The 20,664-nt window shown below is 39.4% G+C and overlaps 1 protein-coding gene across 4 annotated transcripts in view; it reads right to left on the bottom strand.

Annotated features, from left to right (window-relative positions):
• Positions 1–2,140: 2,140 nt before the first annotated feature.
• SLC16A9 (solute carrier family 16 member 9) overlaps positions 2,141–20,664 on the bottom strand; it is a 71,229-nt gene continuing 52,705 nt past the window's right edge. For all 4 annotated transcript variants that reach the window (XM_082634910.1, XM_082634912.1, XM_082634913.1 and 1 more), the window contains 3 exons: positions 12,636–12,731; positions 5,628–6,545; positions 2,141–4,977 (listed from right to left, as the gene is read on the bottom strand). In XM_082634910.1, the coding sequence (XP_082491036.1) occupies positions 4,790–4,977; positions 5,628–6,545; positions 12,636–12,731 (1,202 nt within the window). In that variant the 3' untranslated portion in view covers positions 2,141–4,789. The remainder of the gene's footprint in view (positions 4,978–5,627; positions 6,546–12,635; positions 12,732–20,664) is intronic.

Here is a 20,664-nt window from a genome sequence, read left to right as displayed (position 1 = left end):
GAAAACTGATGAAATTAAAAGATATATATCTTTTTATTTTTGAAGGGAAAATAAAAGTAAATGACTCGGTGGGACAAGGAATGTAGGTAGTAAAAAGCAACTAACATGATTTAGGAATAGAATCTGCTGGGAGTAGAATCCCAGAGGATCTGGCAAGGAATTACACTCCCTCAAGGGTAAATCTCAAAGGCATACTGGGCAGGCAGTGAGGTAAGGGCCCTGAGCTGAAGCCAATTAGTACTCAGTAAACAAACGGGAGCATTTTGCTTTCTGCCCAATTTCAGTCCCGCCTTCCAAGCAGCTTGTGATCAGTTCTTAAGGAAAAAAATAAAAGTTCAAATTCCCATAGTAATTCAATTTGCAAAGTGGATTCTATGTGATTTGTGGAGGAACAGCGTGTGTTTTGTTTTGTTTTGTGTCAGGGCTTCTGAATGGCAATTTCAGAAAAATGTGCTGAGTCATGAATCCCTAAGGATGCAAGATTTTGACAAGAACATGCATGGGGGAGGGCAAGAACTGTGACAGAAGGCTCATTCTCCTTCTTCTAAATGAGACTCTTCAGGGCAAACACATACCCTACACCTGGCCCCAGGAACACTGGATACTTCCCCTGGGTACTGAGAAGCCACACACTCACTAAAGAATAATGACCACAACAAAAATAATAATAGCTAATATTTACTGCACATGTGCCAGGTATACATATGGGTTATCTTACTCAATTCCCACAATAGCCCTATGACGTTTATGACAAATGAGAAGACAGGCTTTGAGAGGCTAAATAATTTGCTGACAATCACCCAGCCACAGGAACTGGGCTGGGATTTGAACCCAGGAATCACAACCCTAATAAGTATGTACACTGTCTCTCCAAGTATTATCCATGTATTATTCACAGATCTCAGATCATTTTAACTGATTGTCATTAAACTCCTTACTCAGAGGCATCTTACTAACTGGCATTCTTCAGACACAATCAACTATAGAACAAAAGGTCCCAAGATTGTTAATATTAATGAAGGAGAAATTGTACAGCTTTGCTCATGTAAGTTGTGTATTTATGTGTTTAATATAACACTCCTTCCAAGTCAAAGAAAAAAGGAGACATTCTTTTATTAAAAACAGAGCTCTTCATTTCCTGTAATGTCCTGCGATGAGATAATCCTACAGTGATTACTAGAAGTTGAGGCTGACTGAGGTCACGGGCCCTTCTGGCCAGTACAAGACAACTGCCATCCTGCTCGGTCATGACCTCCCAGAGCAGGAACTCCTGATTCTTGGGACTGTTTCTCATGCGGACTTTAAAAGTTGGTGGCTGAACCTTCTCCCCTGAAGACACGGTCACCCTAGAGAAAATCAGACCACCAACTGGCTTCTAGGAGGCCCATCAGAGAGAGAGAGAGAGAGAGAAGGAGAGAAAGCAGAAAGCAGAAGTGAGAAGATGTTAGAGTCAGTGAAGACTATTTCATATATTTCCCCAAATCAGCCCCAGGCACTTGGAATGTCAAGAAATATCTTGAGTCACAAAAGAAAGATCATATTCTAATCAATAAAATTTCATTATTAAATGGGTTTTTTAAATGCTTAGGAAATAGGCAAGTCAAGAATAATTATTTACATAAACATGATCCCTCTATTCCCTAAAGGACTGGCTTTATAGCAACCCTCCCAGCTAGGCCCCATTTCCTAGCCACGTTAGAAATCAAAGGGTTTGCTAGAAACCTTTCTCATTTTGCTTTTGGAAGTTACTTGTGTATGTTGTTTATGTCATGGCAGTTATGTTTCATACCATACAGAGAGGGTCATAAACCCCATCTCACAGGGCTATTATGAGGGATGAATAATATAATGTGATTGGAACAGACCAAGAATTCCATTAATGAGTAGCAAGATCAATACTAATAATTCCAAAGGGGCGTCCATCTCCCTTTCCTCAAAAGGATTCTGTAGGACTGATATTTTAGCTTTTTGGAAGGCAATGGTCAAAATGGTTTAGCAAATTGACTTTTGAATGTGCTAATATCTATATCACCAGATTCTGGATCTGAAGTGAAATCAGAGAATTCATATTTTTACATTCAAGTAAAGTATGACTGTAATTCGGGGGGCTAAGAAGAGAAAAAGCAACCACACTGAGGCAAAACGAACAAAAAGTATTTTATTGTAACTTAAAATTCATTCCCTAGACAATGGATAATGCACACGCTGGAAGACATTAGTAGCCATGGTAAAGATGCACTTGGACAAGTATCAACATTGATGAATGTGGGGATGGCATAAAAGTTAAGAAAAGGTTACTGGATTTCCCGAACATGATATTGGCAAAAGAAACTTTTATCACAAAAACATTTCCTTTAGTTTTTTTTGAATGCTATTTATTTTACTTACTAACCTTGACAGTGACTAAAGAGTGAGGCATAGAAAAGTTTCCAGAAGTCTGAATATGGAGAAGTCCAAGGTGCTTTGGAGCCCCGTTATTGGGTTATTGAATAGGATTCGCTCAGTTATGAAATTCCCCACACTCCAGGTTTACTGCCTAGAAAAGCACTATTTACCAACCTCACTGAGGTGCTGTGGGGATTCATGCTTATAAAGTGCTTCAGGCGCCTTTGAAGAAAGGCAACATAGAAGTATAAAATAACCTTACATATTTCAAAAGAAATGAAAAGACAATTTTGGCACAATGGGAAGAGTGCCTCCTATTTAAAGAACCAAACTTGGCTATTTATTAAAAACCCCTCACCTCAATGGGTTTTTTGTTTGTTTTTTTATTTAAGAGAAAAAAAAATGTTTCTCTACTGTCAATCTTAAAACAGTCATTCTCAACTCAGGTTGTGCTCTCAGAATCACTTAAAGAGTTCATTAAAAATACAGATGCTTGGGCTTCCCTGGTGGCGCAGTGGTTGAGAGTCCGCCTGCCGATGCAGGGGACACAGGTTCGTGCTCCGGTCCGGGAAGATCCCACATGCCGTGGAGCGGCTGGGCCCGTGAGCCATGGCCGCTGGGCCTGCGCGTCCGGAGCCTGTGCTCCGCAACGGGAGAGGCCACAACAGTGAGAGGCCCGCGTACCAGAAAAAAAAAAAAAAAAAAAAATACAGATGCTTAGCCCACAACCTAGAACTACATAATCAAAGTCTCTACTAGTGGTACTCAGGCAACTACATTCTAAAAAGGATCTATAGAAGATTCTGATGCATAGCAAAGTTTTTAAAACATTTCTTGAGAAAAATGTCAACATATTAAATGTTGATTTTCTTCCTAGAACGTTTTTCTGAAGAGTGAATAAAGTTGGAGGAGGGTATCAATTTCTTATTGCCTTTTTCCCTTCCCACGTACTGAACAGCACACAGGCTCAGAGCACAACATGTGCACATCCACACACACACACATTTTTAGTTCTGCCCTTGAATTAAAATTGGATAGTGATAAAATCTGATAGTAGCAAATAAATGCTTCACTGACAAGACATGCAAGGACTTGCAACTCATCCCCACTGTGCCCAAAGCAAATGGATGTTTCCCATTTGCCAGAACGGAATGGTTTAAATATGCATTTCCAATTTGGAAACAGGTAAAATCAGCACTTCTTGGGAAACATCAGCTGAGTGGATGCTGACAAACAAAAGTGAGCGAGGTTCCAGCGGCCAACCATGAAGAAAGGCTACAGTGATTCTACTCCTCTGTTTGGAGATTGCCTGCAACTCAGCAAACACCTTGGGAATTGAAAGGATGTATCCTCAGTGGGCACCAAACATGTGGGTGGTTCATCAAGGTAAACAGAACACAGTAAGTCCCCTACGTACAAATGAGTTCCATTCTGAGAGTGCATTCGAAATCCAGTTTGTTCGTAAGTTCAACAAAGTTAGCCTACCTACCCAACTAACACAATCGGCTCTATAGTACTGTACTGTAATAGGTTTATAATACTTTTTCACACAAATAATACATAAAAAACAAACACAAAAAATAAAGAAAACATTTTTAATCTTACAGTACAGTACTTTGAAAAGTACAGTAGTACCAGCTACATCATCACTGCTTTGATGCTTGCTTTTGGACATCCTGGGCTTGAAATAAAGAAACTGTACTACTGTACTCTATACAGTACTGTACACAAAAGCACAACCACTTGTAGAGGATGCGCGCACGTGACAATCTACGCCAGACACGTGAACTAACTTATGTGATTAGACATGCAAACACACTTCATACCTTTGAAAGTTCGCAACTTGAAGGTTCATAGGTAGGGGACTTACTGTAATGAAAACTGGTGACAACAGTTTCAAATATCATTTTTAGAAAATGATCAATTTTGTGCCACTGCAATTCTTAACGCTGTTTTAGGAACCCCTTTCATTTCCTGACTGGCTCGAAGTCTTCTATTTACTAGCGAGGCTAGCAGAGAGAAGAGAGTGATTTAGACCCTGGCAGGCTACACACATATCTCGTCACGCTGCTTGCACCAGTTTTAAAATAGCTAGAGTCTCCTCTGGCTGCCTTGCAATGGAACTAATGGAGTCTGCAGAGAAATCATATTTCTTTACACAGAGAAAGCCTTCTGAGGCTGGCCAAAATGACCACAACGTCCAGAACTCATGAATAACAGTAAAACAGAAGAGTCCCACTTCTTGGAAAGAGGAAAAAAGAGAAAAAAAAAAATACAGGAGATAGAGGCTACATATACAGTACATAGAGAATAGGATATGTAAAAAAAAAAAAAAATTCATTCAGATCAGCCACAGTGCAATTTTGCTATGAGAAAACAGTCTTCAGTGCCTTCCAATATTCCTCTAAACATTAGAAGAATTAGAGGCAACTTTGTACAAAAAGGTTGCTGGAGCTGGCTTGGGGAGTTGCTTGTTGCAGGTATCCCAGGAAGGCACGGCTGCCAGCAGCAGAATAAAACCTCCCAGCAGGACGCAGAAGCCACTAAAATAAAATGCAATGTCATAGGTGTGGGTCCAGTCATAAAACCAACCTGAAAAGAGAGGAAGAAAAAAGTGAGTTTGATAGACATAGTATGAATAGGAATACTCTAATTTCATCAATTTATATACAGTTCGTGGGATTGACATATACACACTACTATATATAGAATAGATAACTAATAAAGACCTACTGAAGAGCACAGGGAACTCTACTCAGTGCTCTGTAATGATCTATATATATGGGAATAGAATCTAAAAAAGAGTGGATATATGTGTATGTATAACTGACTCACTTTGCTGTAGAGCAGAAACTAACACAACACTGTAAACCAACTATACTGCAATAAAAAAATTAATTTAAAAAATTTATATACAGTGCAGATTAGGATATATATTACCCAATCTACTCCCAAAAAGTGGCCTAATGGGAGTTAGAGGAGGAGAATTTCTCAAATAGTTGGACAAGAATAAGCAGGCATTTTGGGTTTCTCCCAGATGAAGAATAAACACAAATTCCTGAGCAAGTGTACTGGCTTTTCCAACGACATCAAAGTGATTTTGAATAAATCACGATCGGGAGACATTCTACGCAGATTTATTTTGTATAAATCTGTGCTATTATTACGGTATGAATTTCTGTATCCAGAGATGTTACAAAGAAGAACAGTAAAATGGATTGACTTTATGATAAATATCTTACCAACAATCGGTGGTCCAAGGCTATTTCCAAGTCCAGCAAAGAACATTAATATCCCGTAGGCATGGGCTAATTTTTCAATTCCCACAGTCTTCGTGGTTACATAAGGAAAGATGGACCAATTACCAGTAAGAAACCCTAGGATCCCAGAAAGTAGTGCCAACGTGACATAACTTTTGGCAAACGGAATTGCACATAAGGCCAGGCTCATAATTATCAAGGTAGCTACGTAAAGATATAAGGTATTAATCCACTTGAAGTCAGCCAGGATCCCTAAAATGAGTTTACCAACTGCTGTCATAATGCCAATAATGGAAATAAGTGGCATAGGAAACTCTTCTTCTTTCACATTTGAACTTCTTGCTACATCTTCCATAAGTAATGAAGGTGGAAACCCTCCGATGTCAAAAAGAAAGATGGTGATGAAGAGTGCTAAAAATACTTTGTTTTTAAAAAGAGCCATAGTTTCTTCACAGTAGTTTTTATATAACCGCCATTTCCTCTTGGCAAGCTGTTTGCAAAAATATGTCCGTTCTGCAACTTTCTTTTTGTACGTTTCAGTCTCTTTTGTGTGTGCCATTGTTGTTGGGTTTTTATGAAGCAGACTCTCTGGTTTCCAGTCACCACTGGCTAAAGTGCTCTTACATGTTTCCTCACCACGGTAGGTCTTTTCAAGAATGTTTATGTTTTCTTCCAGGTTCTTTTCTTTTTCATTGTAAATCGAGTATCTATCTGGTATATTTTCCAGAGCTAATTTTTCAGGCAAAGTGCAATCAGAGGACTGAAGGGGTCTCATTAGACTGCCACAGGCTAATATATTTAAAGCTAAAGCACCTACAATCAGCAGGCATCCGTCCAGTCCATAGAACTCAATCAGCAGTCTCTGCAGAGCAGCATATATAAAAAGTCCAATGCTTGAACCTAAAAAGGAAATGGTAACTGTTTAATCTCTTGTCATTTGGGGCTCTCAGGACAAGCATTATTAGTATTACAATTTGATTTCTTTTTTTTACACTGGCCTTCATGTGTGTGCCTTCATATTAAAATCACAGCAAGGGGGCTTCCCTGGTGGCGCAGTGGTTGAGAGTCCGCCTGCCGATGCAGGGGACACGGGTTCGTGCCCCTATCCCGGAGGATCCCACGTGCCGCGCAGCGGCTGGGCCCGCGAGCCATGGCCGCGGAGCCTGTGTGTCCGGAGCCTGTGCTCCGCAACGGGAGAGGCCACAGCAGTGAGAGGCCCGCGTACAGCAAAAAAAAAAAAAAAAAAAAAAAAAAAAAAAAAAAAAAAATCACAGCAAGGGCCTCCCTGGTGGCGCAGTGGTTGAGAGTCCGCCTGCCGATGCAGGGGATACGGGTTCGTGCCCCGGTCTGGGAGGATCCCATATGCCGCGGAGCGGCTGGGCCCGTGAGCCATGGCCGCGGAGCCTGCGCGTCCGGAGCCTGTGCTCCGCAACGGGAGAGGCCACAACAGTGAGAGGCCCGCGTACAGCAAAAAAAAAAAAAAAAAAAAAAAAAAAATCACGGCAAGAATGCTGAAGATAATAACAACAATAGTGACAATTTATTTTACGAATTCGCATTTGTAGGTCAGACACTGTGTTAAACACATTACATTGCACCATCTTGTTTCATCCTTACAATAACCCTATTGGGTAGGTCCTATTATTATTCCCAGTCTACACTTGACGTGACCTAGGGCTAGAAAGTTTGAGAAATTTGCCACACATCAGAAAGCTGTAAATGCCCTAAGAAGGATTCACACCCAGTCTGACAGCAGGAGCCCAACGTCCTTAACAAATACCTATGCAACTCCTTTTTGGGTACTTAAAAAAGTACTTTTCTGGCTCCATGTTATATATGCATTCCTTTTGGAAAAGAAAAGTTCTCACGTTTTATTTTTTGAGATGAAGGATATATATTTTAGTTTTAGGATATTTATAGTGGTTTGATAGCTCAAATCCATTGCTAATCACCAGAATGGATGCTTGATATTAATAAACTATGAGAACAGTAAAGTGAACTCTGATAGGGTATTAAAATTACAAAATATGCCTGGTTTGCACATTTGGGCAACACTGTAAATACTCCATTTTTAAAGCACAGATCACACTAACCACACTGGAATGGAAAGTTACATTAGCCCAATTAATTTGCAGTGTTCTTATATGGCTCTGATTTCAAGTTTTTGATTGTTTTAAAATTTAAATACCACTGAGAAATGTCACGTGAAAACACAGGAAAGAAATAAGTAGATCTATAATTTAAAAAATAGTCTAAATAGGTTGATCATACTTTTTAAACGGTCTATACCAAATTATATCAAAACCCCAATAGGATGCCAAGCTTATGGTAAAAACCCATCAAAAATTCTTACAAATAACCAAATGGCTTTGTCTTAGAGTTATAAGAAAACTTTTCTTTTTTGTTTTGGTATCACAGTTGTCCCTTCCTAATATATTTAAAGTTAACTCCTTCATCCCCAAAGAAAAAAATCTTCGCTTGTAAACGTTAATTAACAGCTCACAATAATGTAATGACAGCTAAAATAGTATCTTTTTGTGGCTACCAAGAAAGTATCTCTTTGCTGACTACTGAGAAGTTATAAAAGTAGACGAATTGAATTCTGCCTTATCTTTTTAAAAGTGGCACATACTTCAAAAGTTGAAAGCATTTCAGAAAATGAACTGAAAGAATTGAAAAGAGGACCTTTCATATAATTCCATACTGCATTAGCATCCATTCATTATTATTATTATTTTTTTTTTTTTTTTTTTTTTTTTTTTTTTTTTTGCTGTACGCGGGCCTCTCACTGCTGTGGCCTCTCCCGTTGCGGAGCACAGGCTCCGGACACACAGGCTCCGCGGCCATGGCCCGCGGGCCCAGCCGCTCCGCGGCATGTGGGATCTTCCGGGATCGGGGCACGAACCCGTGTCCCCTGCATCGGCAGGCGGACTCTCAACCACTGCGCCACCAGGGAAGCCCTCCATTCATTATTAATTCATATTTTTCTCTAACACCATTTCTTTGTAGAAGTTCTAAAAAAGTGCCATATAATTAGACACTTAAAAATATTCTTGGTATTTTGAAAGTTCTGTATTTTGACCTTAAGTTGAGAAAATAAATAATTCCCCATTGCTCACCAGCTAACTTTATCTGTCAACATCATGAAATATAAGGGAAACATATAAAATCAATTCAATAGGTTTTATCAGACACCTATGATATGCTAAATGTATGAGAGGGCAGCAAAATAAAATTCCACTTTGGACATTAGTTTCTTTAGAGCCCACAGCCCATGAGAATGTAGTTATGGCTTAGAACGATGCAGGAGGGAATTCCCTGGCGGTCCAGTGGTTAGGACTCCGCACTCTCACTGAAGAGGGCCCAGGTTCGATCCCTGGTGGGGGAACTAAGATCCCACAAGCCATGAGGCTTGGCCAAAAAGAAGAGAAAAAAAAAGATGCAGGGATTCTTTCAGGGCAGTGAAGAGTAATTAGAGCTCTCTTGGGGAACTGTGTAAACTGTAAAACCATAATTTTTAATCTTCAAAAATAAAATCCCAATTTAAAAATCATCACTATAAAGGAAAAAGTGAAATAAAACACTAATTATGCTTCCATGCATGCCTAAAGTATACATTATCACAAAGAGGGAAAATATGAATTGATGTTCAGGGAACCTGAACCAATAGGAGATACACTCATGCTTTGATTAAGACCAGGGGTAGGGGTCAACAGACTTTTTCTATAAAGGGCTAGAGAGTAAATAATTAAGGCATAGTGGGCCATACAATCTCTGTCACAAATGCTCAACTTGGCCCTTGAAGTGTGAAAGCAGCCAGAGAAGAATCATGAAGGAACGAATATGGCTGTGTTTCAATAAAGCTTTATTTATGGACACTGAAACTTTAATTTTACGTAATTTTCATGTGCCATGAAATATTGTTCTTTTGATCTTTTTTCAATGAAACAAAAATGTAAAAACCATTTTTAGCTCACGAGCTGTCCAAAAACAGGTAATAGACCAGTTTTGGTCCATGGGCATTAGTTTATCAATCCCTGTTCACCAGGGATTAAGATCGTTTCCCCAAAACCTCCATTTCATGCCCATGTTTCTTTCTTTCAACTGGATCACTATATTTCAACTAGGTCTCATTATTTCTTTCTTTTTTTTTTTTTTTTTTTTTTTTAGATTTTTTTCTTGACGTGGACCATTTTTAAAGTCTTTATTGAATTTGTTACAATACTGCTTCTGTTTTATGCTTTGGTTTTTTTGCCCCGAGGCCTGTGGGATCTGAGCTCCCCAACCAGGGATCGAACCCGCACCCCCTGCACTGGAAGGCGAAGTCTTAACCCCTGGACCGCCAGGGAAGTCCCAGGTCACATTATTTCAACTATATTTTGCTTTTGGGGTTTTTTTTCAATTAAAGAAAAACTCTACTGTGAGTTTTGTTTTTCTTGTCACCACTTTCACTGAAGGTGGATACTACAGTGTGAGGTTTGTGTCTCTCCAAAATTTGTAAGTTGAAATCTTAACCCCCAGTGTGATGGAATTAGGAGGTTTCTCCTTTGAGAGGTGATTAGGTCATAGGGTAGAACCCTCCTGAATGGGATTAGTGCCCTTATAAAAGAGAACCTCAGAGAGCTTCTTCTTCCCTTCTGCCACATGAGGACAAAGGGAGAAGGTGGCAGTCTGTAACCCAGAAGAGGGCTCTCAGCAGAATCTAACCACGCTGACCTTGACACCCTGATCTCAGACTTCCAGCCTCCAGAACTGTGAGAAATAAATTTCTATTGTGTATAAGCCACTCAATCTATGCTACTTTGCAGCAGCCTGAATAGACAAAGATAGTGGATTCATGCTGCTCCTTAATTTTGCCTCATCTAACTTCCTATGTGTTACAACTAAAAACTCCCCAATTCTGCAAAATCTAGATTGTCCACAGTCAATCCATTTTGGTTCAGTGTGCCACAGCCCAGTCTCTTATGCTCTCCTCTTTAGACTGAGTGAAAGCAAGAGCAGCTCTCTCAGCATACAATTTCCAACATCTTCATCACAAATAAATTCGGACGTTAAAGGAAACCTAGGTCATAATTATAATGACTAACACTTTTAGAGCCCCTGCCATGTGCCTTACACATATGTTCCTTTAATATTCCCAATAACCCAATGTGATGGTGTATGGTCAGGCCACCCAAGATGGCTGTTCTCTTGCTCTCTGCACATCCCCTGCCTGACCAGTGCCTGCTTCACCTACACCTACTCACATGACTGACCTTCCTATATACTGGCCCCAGGCCCCACCTAGTGATTTCTCTTATCCAAGGGGTGGGGAGGTGTGTGCCTCTCTGCTAGTTTCCCGGTAACCAATGAGCCAACCTGATGTCAATTGCCCTATAACTGGCAATCTCCCCTCCCCACCCCGGGAGCGAAAACCTGCATCCATGTCTAGCCCACCCTCTACCACACACGGTGGGGCATCACTCCAGGATCTTGCTTTGGATTTGTAAGCTCCCCCCTTCCATTAAACCATTGATTTCTCTGTCGCTGACTCCAGGCTCTTTCTTCTGTTTTGAAGCTGGGCAAGCACAGGCCTTACAGGGTGCAGCCCAACAGATGGGTACTATTATTATCCCCATTTTACAGTTCAGAAAACTGAGGCTTAACAGTTAATTTCACAGAAGAGGTAACTTGTCCATCACCAGACAGCTACTGAGTGACACAGGATTCAAAACCAAGCAGACTGGCTCCAGGGTCCAGGCTTGTCACTACGTTATAGTGCCTCTACAAAAAATATAGTATAGGTAAGTAATAGGTAAGACCTATTATCCTTTAAGCTGCCAGGACTGCTCTCACACTCCCTCCCACACTTGTGGGAGATGCTGTCAGGTTCTTTAAACTGCCTTCCAACTGCTCTGGATTCTCCATCTTTTGTTTTTTCTCTTTCTTCTCCCAGTTCTGCCTTAGCCATGCCCTCAGACTCCAGTCCTGTTTCCTCCTAGGCCATGATTCACATTTCTTTCCTGGCAATGCTTCCTTAAACCACCTTGGGTAAATATCCAGCTCGATTTAATTTGATCTGGAAGCACTTTGTTGCCACTGCATTGGCCTCAGGAACAAAACATTAGTTTGGATCCTGCTGCCAGATACACTACTGAAGTACTCAGCTTATCCGAAAATCTGACCTCCCAGGAATATCTACCCACAAACAAGTAGCAATGTAAACTTAAATACAAGTTTTAGTAAGCTTGGCAGCTTTATCTCCTAAGCAAACTCGTAAAGCACTGGCCACAGAAATTTTGATAAGTTCTCTAAATAGCTTAGAAAAAAATCCATCTGAAAAGTAAAACACCACTTTACAATATCAGAGCAAGTCCAGAAGGCTTTTACACTTACACACTTACATACACACAGCCGCTCACCCCCCCCACCCCCCCATCCCCCACCCCCGCCCCGTCCACAGTGATTCATCTCTTGATTATTAAAAGAATAACAAGAGTAAACAGTCTGTTGTTTGGATATGCAAATAGACCAACGAGATGTATTCACAAACCAGTACTTTGGGAAAACCGTAAGTTCCACAATAAATGGAGCTGGAGAGGTGTCAGCATTGTTCTTCCTGACAGTGGCCTGAAGGGACCCATTTTCCTTCCATTTCTCCTCTCTTTCCCAGGGATCAGGTGCTTTATTTAAGCGCTCTCTGCTTCTTTTAGCAAGGCTCTCACCAGCATGTGACTCTCAGTTTACTGGACCCATAAGTTTTCTTTTCCAATATTATACTGGACATCTAATGCCCCAGCTTTTTCATACATGTATTTTTAGGGTTTTTTGAAAGCTACACCCATATTTACAGGGGAAAATAAAATTTCCTTCTAAGACTAGAGTAAAATAAATTGTGCTACCTGAATGGCAGCGGGGGCATGGTTGGTTAAACATATCTGTGCTTTGTAACTTCTAACTTTGATTAGAAGGCTGAAGAATGCCAATGCTGTACTTATATTGAAAATGTACCTGTTGAAATCAGGCCAAGTGCAAGGCCTCGGCGGCTGTCGAAATACTGGCACGTAATGGTCACTGTTGCAGTGTATAATAAACCACATCCGAGACCTAAACACAAGAAGACATTGCATAAATTAAGCCAGACCGTATTACTTCAATGGAAGAAAAAAAAGAGGTGTAATTAAATAACTCTAATAGGACATTCTGTTACTAACTGGCTAAAACTCTACAAAGTATGGGTTCCTAGATCCCTCTGATGTTAGCTGTGCAGTTCCAATGAACACATTGGGCAGCCTTGGTTTTCACTCCACACCCCCCCTAAGGTCAGGGCCAAGTCAAAAAAGTAATCCAATTTCTAAAGCATGAATGAATAATGTAAATTTAAATTAAGACATTATGGAGAGATAGAGAAAATGGTTAAATCACACAACAAATAGAAATTTTTTTTTTTTTTTTGCGGTACGCGGGTCTCTCACTGTTGTGGCCTCTCCCGTTGCAGAGCAGAGGCTCCAGACGCGCAGGCTCAGCGGCCATGGCTCACGGGCCCAGCCGCTCCACAGCATGTGGGATCCTCCCAGACCGGGGCACAAACCCGTGTCCCCTGCATCGGCAGGGGGACTCCCAACCACTGCGCCAAAAGAGAAGCCCCAAATAGCAAAATTTAATCAAACTTGCCCATTAAAATATCTCTGTCTGTCTTCCACACCTTTACCCTTGGCTCAGTGTTCTTCCTCCTCTAGGTCCTCTAAACAATTTTATAAAATCCCCTTCATCATGCCAAGCTATTTTGCTAGACTTCATAGCCTGGCACACCCCAGTCTGCAAAACAAAGGCCCTCTGGCGCTCTCAGATCATCCCATCATCGTAAAATGTATATTTGTAAGTTTTTATCTTTTAGAGATGCAAACTACCTTATTTAGGAGTAAAATATCATGTCTTTAGTTTAAAATATCTTTGCAAAAAAAAAGAGGAAGAAAATGCAATAAAATATTAACAACGGTTACATTTAAGTGGTGACCATATGGTTGCTTGCTATACTATTCTCTACTTTTCTGTAAATTTGAAATTCTTTTAGTTAGGAAAAAAAAAAACCCTTACAACTCACTATCCCTTTCTTGAGACCACAGGGCAATATTTAAGGCTCTTGTTTCTTGGCTTAATCTTTTTCTCTCTATTAAGCATCTAATAACCCCAGTTTTGTTTTTCATAAAAATTTCCTCTGGCTTCTAACTCATAACATTTGCCTTTCTTCTGCAACATCGTCTGTTCTTGGGGATCACCCTATAAACAACACAAAAGCCGTCGTCTAAAAACTAATTTTAACTATGACTCATTAGGTGGGTTATTAAGGTCATTTTCATTACTTTCAAATTGAGACCTGGACTATGATTAGAAAGAATACATGAGTTTAACAAATACAATGCATAAACATTTTAGGAAATTAGCATTTAACTCAGGACCCAGATGATCATCTGTGATTGCATTAAAAAGTATTCTTAAAGAAATGAGATAGATGAAAATAATTATACTTTAAATCTTTTAAAATATAGCAAACTTTTGTATGATTTAAGGGAAGAGATACTATCTCATTAAAACATGAGTTGGATTGATTTATACATTTATCATTATTACATATAATATACTTCGATGAAATAAGACCTGTTCCTGAACGATCAATTTTGTGAAGCCAAAAAATATCACCCTTAACTAAAACTATATTTCAGAAAGCTTCTGGAGAGGGAATGAATTTACTTTTGTGTGATTTGGTTGTCAGGGCTCTGTCAAATGGTAGGCATTAGAGACAAGAAAAAAAAAAAAGGCATTTCTGATTACTAAATGCCAATGCTAGAAAAGTTAAAACAGTAACTTTTAAACATTTTACCTTAGACTAAAAAGGAAGAAATTTTTAAAAACTATTTCAAGGCCATGGGTTTCAGATAAGATCATCTCATTTTTTTTAAAGTAGCAGAAATTTGAAATGCTTTTTCTCTAAACTTTTCAAAAAGCAGAAGGTGACATAATGCTTTCCCACATCTGTATTAGGATGACCTTAAACCACCAGCCATTAAAAAGATGGTCCTCAAGGTCTTTCAATGGAGTCCATGAAGTCAAAACTATTTTCATAATGATACTGACATGTTTCCTGCTTTTTTCACTGTGTTCACATTTATGCTATTGGTGCAAAAGACATGGTGAGAAAAACTTCAAGAGCTTTAGTACAAATCAAGATATTGGTATCCAACTTCATACCTTATATGTTTCATCACCACTCACTCACAGTAAAAGCAAACAAATTTTTTAAAAATGCTTCATCTGAATTACAATTGTTGCCAAGAAAAAGCACTTATGCAATTGTTTTAGTAGCCAGCTAAAGTAGCCACTTTTTCCATGTAACCCTGTATGTATTTGAAAGAATGTCTGACAGACACAAACTATGGTTTCTCAGACTTGAGTATTTGGCAGACATTTTCTTGAAAACAAACAAGGAAAATAACTGACAATAACTGTTACCAATGATAAAATTTGAGCTTTCCAGCAAAAATTAGAATTTTTGGAAACTTTTATCCAACACCATGATTTGACAGCTTCCCAACATATAAAGATTTTCTGATAAGCCTATTGGTGATACTAACAAAAGTGAATTTTTTAGCTGTTGTTTAATAAAATATGTCAACATTTTAAAGTTCTTGCATAACTCAGAGAAAGAATATTTTTCACATAACCAATTCACGATGTTACAAAATCAGACTTGAATGCTGACCTATTCAAAGTACACAATAAACAAACTGATTTAATATTACAGAGCACAAAAAGTATATTGATGTGGTTTCAGGTTCCATATTGCAATTAACCCTTGGAAAACTATCATACATCAAGTTTTGGGATAGTATCAAAGAAGAGTTTCTACAGTTACCTGAAAAGACTATTGAAAACCCCTCCCTTTTCCTTTGTGTGAGACCAGATTTCCTTCATAAACTTCAACCAAAAAAGCACACTGCAATAGACTGAGTACAGAGAAGACATGAGAATCCAGATGTCTTCCATGAAGCCAGGCGTTAAGGAGATTTGCAAAAATGTAAAACAAGGCTGTCCTTCTCACTAAACTTTTTCTTTTGGAAAATAGAATTGTTTTTCATAATAAGTATGTTATTTATGCTAACATGTACTGGGTTTGTTATTATTATCTTTAAATGAATTACTAAACAAATATTTTTAAATTTCTCACCTTTTAATACAGTAAATTTTAACAGAATAAATATAAATAAGTAAAGTCCACATAATTAAAAGTTCCTTGGGGTCCTAAATAAAAGTGTAAAGTGTTCTAAGAATATAAAGTCTGGAAACCACGGCCTTAAAGCCTTCTTTGATCTCCAATCATTTTTTAAAAATAATTAATTAATTTGGCCACACCATGTGGTTTGTGGGATCTTGGTGCCCTGACCAGGGATTGAACCTGGGCCACGGCCATGAAAGCACTGAGTCCTAACCCCTGGACCGCCAGGGACTTCCCTGGTCTCCAATCTTTTTTTTTTTTTTTTAATTTATTTTATTTATTTATTTTTGGCTGCGTTGGGTCTTCGTTGCTGCACGTGGGCTTTTCTCTAGTTGCGGCGAGCGGGGCTACTCTTCGTTGAGGTACACAGGCTTCTCATTGTGGTGGCTTCTCTAGTTGCGGAGCACAGGCTCTAGGCGCGCAGTCTTCAGTAGTTGTGGCTCGTGGGCTCAGTAGCTGTGGTGCAGGGGCTTAGTTGCTCCATGGCATGTGGGATCTTCCCGACCAGGGCTCGAACCTGTGTCCCCTGCATAGCCAGGCGGATTCTTAACCACTGCGCCACCAGGGAAGACCCTCCAATCATTTTTGATCAGACTCCTATCAGTGAAAAAATTTTGAGAATCGACCTCCAGTATAAGCATAATCATTTTTTTGTTGTTGTTTAATTTTTATTTATTTATTCATGGCTATGTTGGGTCTTCGTTTCTGTGCGAGGGCTTTCTCTAGTTGCGGCAAGTGGGGGCCACTCCTCATCGCAGTGCGCGGGCCTCTCACTATCGCGGCCTCTCCCGCTGCGGAGCACAGGCTCCAGACGCACAGGCTCAGTAATTGTGGCTCACGGGGCCAGTCGCTCCGCGGCACGCGGGATCCTCCCAGACCAGGGCTCGAACCCGCGTCCCCTGCATCGGCAGGCAGACCCCCAACCACTGCGCCACCAGGGAAGCCCCCCATAATCATTTTTAAAATGAAATACCTAAACTACTAACGATTCAAAGCATAATCATTAGCAAAATATAATTGTTTTCCTTTACTTACATAGGTGAAACTAAACATATTTACCTGTTCTAGCATTTCCTTTCCATACCTTATGTTTCATTCCACATACTCTGGGTGAGATCACAACCTCAGAGGCCTCTTTTCCCTGATCTCCTCCCATCAAACCAGACATCACGCTCTTTATCACTCCCACTGCCTCAATTATCAACCTCCCACCATGTGAACTACCACTGCCTCAGTTTACCTCCTCCAGATCTTTTCTGTTCTGAACAATGGCCTCCTAATCACCATCTCAGCCTCCAGGACTTTTTCCACCAATCTACTGTCTAACCCACTGTTATACAGTTCTCATCACATTACTCTCCTACAATAAAGTCCAAATAAACCCTCCATCATCAGGTCTCTGTTGCAAACCAAGCTTTGACATATTTGCAAGTCCCCTCGTGACATGTGCATTCCTTAAACAAATATCTCTGAAAAGACCCCTATTATCCACTGTATCTCATGCCTCTGAGCATTTGAGCTCCTGGAATGTCCTTCTCCCACCACCCTCACTCCTTTTCCAACCCGTGCCCACCTGATCACATCCCACCCGCCCTTCAAGACTCAGCTCAAGCACCAATTCCTGCATGAAGTCTTCTTCTGAAGCCCCTCTCCCACAAATACATACTATACCCACACTGAGTGCTGCTTTCATTTTATAATTGCACTTATTTTACTGTGTTACAAGTTACATATGTACAAGTCTCCTCCCCCAACTAGACAACGAGCTACCTGAGGGCAGGCTGTGTCTTATTCATCTGAGTATTCTGGTTCCAGGTCTGAGCCTGGCACAGAGTGTTAAAGTTATTCTACTTTTTCCCATAAACCTCATTTGAATTCCCCAATGTTAAGTCACATTGGCTAATTTCAACCATTTCTATCTATTCTTACTCTGGCTGTCACTCTCTCTTGCATTTTTCTCTTCCTCTCTGTGTCTCATTTTCTCTATTCATATAACAAACACACACACACGGTAGTATGTATGCTTGTGAATATATATTTTAAAAAATATATCTTTACCTCTGCTTTACAATTAAATGATGCTGATTTTTTTTTTACTTAGGCCAGAAAATAAATCTTAGCTGTAAAAATATTTAAGATTTTTTTACTTTCACAATAATTCATGTAACAGGATGGCATCATTAGAATACAGAATTAGAATTATATGGTTTGAAAAAAAAGATACAACTAATTTACAACTTGTATGTATTACAGGATGATGGTTTGGGCAAATCACACTTAACAGCCTCATTTCCTCATTTTTCTTAATCTCTATCTGTAACTAAAGAACACTCAGATCAATTAAACTGATAAGAGAGATAGAAGAAAATATAACTGAAGTAAAACACTCTAATATGATAAATGCATCTAATTCAGAAATATAAAGCAAGCATCTCTAAGGAAACAGCATATGAATAAAATCACACAAAACGAACAAGCAGTAAACATTGGAAATTGTGTACATATTTTGAAAATTGTCTATGAATTGTTTTAAAATATTCTTTCATTATATACATATTTTTGTGTATATAACTAAACAGACATCTATCAAGCCCCTACTTTTATATATGAAAATTTCTCCCTGCAGTATTATCTCTATGAAAAGGGAATATTTTCGTAATAGTGCATTCTAATATGGCAATCTTAAAAAGTGATGAGGGTAAACTTACAGAATCCAGACTCTATGTGTAAAATAGGGGTTAGGTGTAGCACCTAGGACTTTCTTGGTTTGGCCACTGGAAGTCTCATATCCTGGAAAACCCCTTCGTCCTGGGCAAACCAGAACAGCTGGTCACTGTGTGTGCCTCTTGGGCCTGCCTCTTGGTCATCTGGGAGAATTTCCCTTCTCTATGTTCTGAAACAAGTATTTGATCACCTCTTAGAATAGCTGAGCCAGTAGGATTTATCATCTTGACCAAAGGTTAAGGTAGGCAATAGCCTATAATATTCCAGAAGTATCTATTTCTAGAAATAAAATTGTGAGAATGGAACTTTGGATGCTGAAAAAAATAGGTTTAGAGCATCCAAATGCAATTACTGTTTATGTTTCTAGCCTAAAACATCTGCATGAAAAAAGTTTAAAAGTTTAAGCAGGGACTTCCCTGGTGGTGCAGTGGTTAAGAATCCGCCTGCCAGTGCAGGGGACACGGGTTCGATCCCTGGTCCGGGAAGATCCCACATGCCGTGGAGCAACTAAGCCCGTGCGCCACAACTACTAAGCCTGCGCTCTAGAGCCCGTGCTCCGCAGCAAGAGATGCCACCGCAGTGAGAAGCCCACGCACTACAACGAAGAGTAGCCCATGCACCACAATGAAGAGTAGCCCCCGCTCGTCACAACTGGAGAAAGCCCATGTGCAGCAATGAAGACCCAACACAGCCAAAAATAAATAAAATTAATTAAAAAAGAAAAAGTTTAAGCAACTGGCTAGCTTTTTTATTGACATGGCTTTACAAAAGCATATAGCTTTGACACTGGCTTGATTAAAGCACAAACTTTATATGCTTAGCATGAGTACCCTGAACATGACACTGGGTGGTCAAGAGCACAGGCTTGGGATCAGGCAGGCGTGGATTCAAATCCCAACTCTATCACTTATTGGCTGTGTGACTTTCAGTTTCCTTATCTTTAAAACAATCTCATAAGATAGTTGTAAAGATTAAGAGACATAAAAAAATGTAAAAGATTTCAGTATCTGTGCTTGGAATATAATGAAGTACCCAAAAGTAGTCCTTATGCTGAAATATTTTTTCACTTTTCCACCTGAGTATTATGGTATTATATAGCTCTAGCCTAAGACTAATTAGAAAATCATAGTTCCTTTTTATAACTGAACAGCCATGAGAGACAAAAGCCCATCTTTAATGGCACAACTCTTAAAAACAAACAAAAAACAAGGGCTTATAAAACTAACTGCTAAAGCGAATATCCAGAAAACAACCTTTATCTAATTTGCCATCACTAGAGAAGGAGAATCAGCTTGTCTGTGAAAGTGGGTTATGCCCTCCTCAAGCTCAATGGACTATGCAGATATTACCAAGAAAATGGAGGAAGAGAAAATTGAAGTTTTCCAAAATCAAGAAGAGATTATTAAGAAAACAGTAATCAGGTAGCTAAGGAACAATATAATCTGAAGAAAAGAGAAAGCAAGAAATGGATTTTGAGTTGTGCTTTCAGAAAAGCAAAGGGAAATGACTGGGAAGAAGCTTGAGCAAGTCATTAAGGGCATATTTCCTGCGGCCCCTCTTCCCATTCCTCCCAGTCTCCCACCACATTTTCTTTTTCCCGATTTTAGTAAAGTTATTGAGAACACAGGAGCCTGAATGACCAGGTTTGACAGTAGGACATACAGTCACTTGAAAACCAGCAAGCTGCCATTTTATTCTAGCTACAAAACCCAAACAAGATAACATCATATTTTCAAGACAGTATTTTTTAAAAAATGGTAAAACAAAAGTATGCCAACTAATACACTTCACTATTCTTTTTGATGTTTTCTATTATAAACACACCATATAACTTTAATTTTCTTTCTCTATATTATTAAACTGTTATACAAATACTTCTGATTCAATAGAGCTTCTTCAGTTACAAAAAGCTGCTGCTGTGGTCTTGAACTAAGAGATCAGAAAGGAATTTAAGGGGAAGGGAACAAACATTCATTAAACACCCGTGTGCCTCTCCACATACATTATCTCATGAATAGTCACAATATCTCTGTGAAGTCACGT

The sequence above is a fragment of the Mesoplodon mirus genome (genome assembly GCF_964341445.2).
Source record: "Mesoplodon mirus genome assembly, chromosome: 2".
NCBI lineage: Eukaryota > Metazoa > Chordata > Mammalia > Artiodactyla > Ziphiidae > Mesoplodon > Mesoplodon mirus.
Note: the sequence above shows the minus strand (reverse complement) of the source record. Positions and strands in the feature narration are given on the sequence as shown.